The sequence below is a fragment of the Sinocyclocheilus anshuiensis genome, unplaced genomic scaffold (genome assembly GCF_001515605.1).
Source record: "Sinocyclocheilus anshuiensis isolate Anshui unplaced genomic scaffold, SAMN03320099.WGS_v1.1 scaffold477, whole genome shotgun sequence".
Taxonomy (NCBI): domain Eukaryota; kingdom Metazoa; phylum Chordata; class Actinopteri; order Cypriniformes; family Cyprinidae; genus Sinocyclocheilus; species Sinocyclocheilus anshuiensis.
This window is the reverse complement of record NW_015536549.1, coordinates 2655563-2661562: the sequence shown is the minus strand read 5'-3', so window position 1 is coordinate 2661562 and position 6000 is coordinate 2655563. Positions and strand designations below refer to the sequence as shown.

Below are 6000 nucleotides of genomic sequence, written 5' to 3'. Positions count from 1 at the left end.
TTATTATTTATTTATTTTATTTTTTTTAATAAAATAAAAAAGTAATTAACAGATACATGTTTTAAAATAAAACATAAAATAACAAAAGACACTTAAAATTTAAATGTGGGATATAGCTAAATATTATGTGCGGTTAATAAAAAAAGGTTTTAATACAATGAACAGAATCAATTACGTTTTGGTGGAGACGCCAAAGTGGACCCATTTCATGGAAAATGTCATCCAGATGCTGCTCTAGATCCTTCTGCTCCTGATTTTGTTCCCAGTCTTGATCCAGATGCTGCTCTAGATCCTTCTGCTTCTGATTTTCTTCCCAGTCCTGATCCAGATGCTTCTCCAGATCCATCTGCTACAGATTTTATTCTGAAGTTCGATCCAGATCCTTCTGACCCTGATTTTGTTCCCTGCCCCAATCCAGATCCACTTGCTCTTAAATTTGTTCCCAGCCCTGATTCAAATTCTCCTATCCCTGATTTTGCTCTCTGCTCTGATCCAGATCCACCTGCTCCTTGTTTTGTCCCCAGGCCTGATGCTTCAGATATTGTTCTTAGCCATGATCCAGATCCTCCTGCAACTGTTTTTACTCCCTTCCCTGTTCCAGATTCTGCATCCAATCCCACTCCTGATTTTGCTCGCTGACCTGCTCCAGATTTTGTTCTCTGCCCTGATCCAGATCCACCTGCTCCTTGTTTTATTCCCATGCCTGATACTGATCCTTCTGCTTCAGATATTTTTCTTAACCATGAGCCAGATCCTCTTGCACCTGTTTTTGCCGGCTTCCCTGCTCCAGATTCCACATCCAATGCTCCAGATCTTCCTCTAACTTTTTCTGAGGCTTTCCCCACTTGGTCAAATTTGTCACTCTGTTTGTCTGACAATTCACGACCCTCAATGCAATTGACTTTGTCTTCTAGGTGGTGCTGCTGAGCAGTTTGTGCGTCACATACTGACACACTCTCCTGATCAGATGAAAATGCATGATTCTCTTGATCACTGATGGCTGGTGTGACAGATTTCTCTGTGTTCTCTGCTGTTGGAGGTTGTGAAGGGGCACTGAAGTCATTCACTGGTGGTGGGATAGTGAGGAAAGATGGAGCGGGCAAATCTGGAGGGGGATTAACATCATCTGCACTGCACCACCTCCAATCACTTTCATTTTTTACACAAGTTTTCTAAGGAAATAGAGAGGAAACCACACTGTATTACAGAAATTATTACACTTGTGAATTAAACCCTTCCATTAGCAACATAATTTTCATATTTTTACACAAAATGTGCTGTTTGGATGCCAGCTTTGTTGGCGGTTTTGAAGAACAGCCAAATAAAATTATAAAGTCATGATAGCAAACACACCTAAACCCAAACTGACATTTGACAGAGAGCCAATGAAAAACAACTGATGACAATTAAAAAAAAAAACCTCTGAGGAAACAGAGGTGGTTTCTGGTGGCCACCACCAAAATAAATGATCCATAAGAGGTGCCTCAGCTCTTGAGCTCTGGAGAGGCTGAGGCAAGGTTTGGAACCATCTCTCTCCTCTGGATGAGAATTCCAGAAAGTTCTAATGCTGACACTAATGGTTCCATAGCCACACAGTGAGAGAGTACAATAGCAGATGAGTTTTAAGTAAGTCTGTTCAGGGATGGAGCCGGGGAGACAGCATCCAGGAAAGAGCGCTTATGTCATTAGGACTTGTGTGAGGCAATGTTGTGAGCCGTCGCCATGGTTGCCTGATGAATGATGAAAAATGTAAAAATAGCGGGCGCTACCCAAGTCCTTCCAAAAGCAAACTTTCTCAATGCACTGTGGAAAACGTGTGAGGTGGCAAAAGGAGAATAGGAAAGAGAGAGAGGAGATTAAAGAATGGCTAATGTGCTGGAGAAGATCTTCAGTCCGGTCTAGCTGTTTTTGTCAGAAAACTGAAATTCCCTGAATGTCACAAGAGATCCCCTGAAAATCCAATTTGGGAATTCTCAGAGGTCTCTTTTTCAATATCTTTTAGTGATGATATGACAAATCTGTAAACATTTATGTGATGTTTGCGGGGAGATGGGGAGAAGGTACAGGCTATGCCTTTTTTTCTTTTCTTTTTTTTTTCTCAATGCGATTTTAATTATGCCATGCAATGTATCGGTATGAATTGTCATTTGTGAGAATTATGCCAACTTGCTTTGCACATAAATTTGATTTGCTGTTGGGCTATTGGCACTGCTTACCACTGCTGTGATACTATTATATTAATCTTAATGCTGCAAGAAAAACAAGTTCTCTTAAAGTTTGAGAATAGTTTTGGAAGAGCACAATGAACTGTATTTAGGTTTTCTAAACACTCTCCTTTTCTGCCATAGACATGCTGATTGTTTAGCTGACGAAACATCTTTAAAAAAAATCAGAATTCGATTAATTGGCAAGTGTGCTTACATACATAAGGAACTTGTCTAAATGAGGTATTTAAAAAAAACTCCATAACACAGTTTTGAAAGCTGTGTTGTGCAAATTATGTGACCTATGACCTTTATACAGTGGATGTCATTGTAAAGACTGTAAGTCTATCACTCTCAGCCTCATTTTCATCTGCGTTATATTCAATATGTCATCTAACCTGACTAAAGTCTATTGGTTGGCCATTGTTTGTGCCTTGTTGCTGTGGCAGACGGCTCAAAATAGCAATGAGAAGTCTGAATCGTTAACATGAATTGGCTGTTTTGAATGATTTGTTTCAATGAATCATTCTCAAATAACAGATTCATTGGTTCTTTTTACGTCATCACTTATAGTGACGTCATTACATAATTTTTCACACCACCAAACTCAGCGTTGGTGCCATTAGCAATTTGAGCAATGTTTTGAAAGCACCACAAAGCCACACAATTTGCTTACCTAAAGTTGCATATTAAGTAGGAAGCATTATCTAAATTTTACAAAAAAGACAGACATCACCTTTAAGACACTGTTCACAAAACGAGTCTGACAGAGATCTTCTCAGCCAGTATCTGTTACCAAACCTCTGCCCCTGCCAAGCTGCCAGCATGTAACCGGAGGATTTGCGTCTCCTCCAGGGAGAGATGTGGGCACGGCCTCTCACCAGAATGATTAAGCCACATGTCTGCCCTTTCTCAAAAAGGTCACGGCTCTGACGGCTCTTTGACTTGTCAGACAGCTGGCACAGGTTGCACTGACAGTGCTGAGAAAGAGAGACTTATGCCCACAACTAATGTGTGTGTTTACAAAACATCAGCATGTATCACTGCATATAATTCTTGCTGAATAAATGGCAGTAATGCAGCACTTATCTTTGGTTTCTTCTTATCTGAGCCTACCAGATATATTTTGATCCTGTTTGTTAAGAGGGTGGTGGTGTAGCTTGGGCAGAGAAAACTGGCTGTCAACAACAACCACACACCAAATCTCTCTTAAACCGCTCTCAGTGCAGTTCATAACCTTTTAATTGCAACCTACCAAATCAAATATTATTATTCACACCTTTTTGTTCCATTTTTGTCCATCTCTTTCAGAATAAACAAGTGTGTTGGATTTTTTTTTTTTAAATAAATGAATTAGCAAGTCTGATTCACTGATTCCCACACTGTTACCAGTGCATGAAAGCAAACATTCATAATGCGTCTGCCATTTAAATTGTCACTGCATAAATTTAAATAGGTAATTGACTCTTCTGCCATGTAATTACTGCAGACATTACTGTCATGACGCCTACACAAAAGACAACCAATCCCAATGCATTTGAATTTTAGGGGTCTGGCTTGTACAAACCTGTTGTTATAGTCACGAAATGGGTTTCTTTCTCAGGATCATAAATATATATATATTTTTTTCCCTACTCATCTGCTATTTACGGCTGTCTAAATAAAGCTTGTATGTGCTGCTCTGATTCTAACTAGTTTTGGTAGCCAACAAAAAGGAATATTATTCAAATACTGAAATGTCTAAAGCGAGCAGCCTTAATGGGATGAAAAAACAAGTTTATGTTATTCATTTTTTGATCTGTTATGATGAATGAGTAATATTTGGCATTTTGAAACAGAACGCCAAAAAAAAAAAAACTCCAAAAAGAGTTTCGGTCAGCAGTTCGTGTTCACGCCTTCCATTTGAATATATTTCCATATTTGTGCAAAAATGTGATAGACAGCTGAGACTTAATGATCATATTTTAGTCAAGCTTGCAGGGCTTTTCCAAAATCCATGACGCAAATCCAAAAAAAACTTTAGAAAGAAGGAATCTAAAAAGAAATCTTAAAAAGAAATTCCCTTCTCTCATCACATTATCAACATGATGTAAGATCAGATCGCATATAGACTTTGAAGGAAAAACTAAAGCTACAGTGTAAAAAGTTATCTTTTGAAGTTGTAAATAAAACATTTAACATTAACATAAAAGATTATTGGAGTATGTTTTACAAGAAAATACTATTTCAGTGCTGTTTTTGTAATTAATTGTGAAAATTGTTTCTACACCATTTCAATGTATTTGAATTAAGAACTGGTAACACATTTAGTTCAAAGTGAATGCAGATAAAGCATAATTTATTCACGTTATACAGTTTTATTGAATCTTGTTTTAATAGCAGGACATGTGAGATTAATTTTCCAGTAGCTCCGTTTTACACTGAAGTTTGAAGGTTTTTAACCTGTGCATTCTTGTGTTATATTTCAGAGGCACTTTTGTAAATTATAATTTTGCACCTTTTCTACAAATGGTTGAATTTGGTGAATTGATGCAATGCATCAAAGCCATTTGTCCCATTGTGATCTACCTGCAGTAACATCTCCTTGGAGCTAGAGGGAGCTACTGCAACAGATTACATTGACCACATGCTTGCCGTTGGACTCAATCTAAATAGAATTATGAATAAATCATTGGCATATGTACAGCGCTGTAGTGTGACAGGAAATGTGAATGATATATGGCCCATTACCGTCTACAGACATAACATCCATAGATATACATACATTAAAATAAGAGGTAAATATATAGGTCACAGTATTATTCACAGAAAGGGGGTGGATTAATATTGTTGGATGTCTGTGTGACATAAACCCAAGATGTTGTAATAGTGGCACTGAATATTGTTTTATATAATTAACATCCATTTACTTTGAAAACATGATAATTATTAGGAGAATGATGATGTAATGAGTAATATTATTATTGCTTGATGTGCTTGACCCAGTTGTTTGATATTAGTGACAAAACATTACAGTTGGTTTGTCATATCATACAAATATTGTGAAACAACATATTTGTGTTTATTAGTCATGTAGTCGCAGTATTTTCCCAGTTCAGTCTGCTGTACTCATTTCAGTCTAAGTCTCAGGAAAACCAAAGCTTACAAACTCAGACCGCAGTCAGTCTAAATTAGAGTGTCTGTTTCAGACTCCACCCATCAACCCACTGATTCAACATACTGCCCAGCCTGCCTGCAAAATGCTCTTATTTCCTCACCCTGTGACTTTCATTTAAAATGTTCACTGCACAAATGTACAGCTTTAGTTTTTAGGTAAAATAAAAGTGGTGCCACAGTGAAAACCTGTGATGTGTGTTTTGAATTTAAATGTAATTACTGATGAAGAAAAATTAGCTGAAACTCCAGAAATGCGTAGAATTGAAATAACAAAATGGATGGAAACAAAGATGCTGATATACCATAATGATGGATCTTAATTTTCAATTTAATATACCTATGGCAAAACCTATACATCTGCATTATGTATTATTATTCATATATATATATATATATATATATATGTGTGTGTGTGTGTGTGTGTGTGTGTATGTATATATATATAATATGTATTATTCAATATTATTAACTCGCCTATTTATTTTTTGTGTTGTCTTTTTTAACATTTTAAGAACTGTGTAGGCTTTGGCAGTATTGTAAATGATGGCAATCATGCCTGTAAAGCTGTCATTTAATTTGAATAAATAACATTTAATAAGTCAGTTAATAAATTAAATAATAGAATAATGATGTGATACAT

At 36.7% G+C, this 6000-nt stretch overlaps 1 protein-coding gene across 1 annotated transcript in view; it reads right to left on the bottom strand.

Moving 5' to 3' along the window:
• LOC107700411 (fibroin heavy chain-like) overlaps nucleotides 1-3104 on the bottom strand; it is a 7304-nt gene extending 4200 nt beyond the window's left edge. The window contains exons 1-2 of the mRNA XM_016502053.1: nucleotides 3006-3104; nucleotides 230-1172 (exon numbers count right to left, since the gene is read on the bottom strand). Coding sequence (XP_016357539.1) covers nucleotides 230-1172; nucleotides 3006-3104 — 1042 coding nt within the window. The remainder of the gene's footprint in view (nucleotides 1-229; nucleotides 1173-3005) is intronic.
• Nucleotides 3105-6000: the final 2896 nt, after the last annotated feature.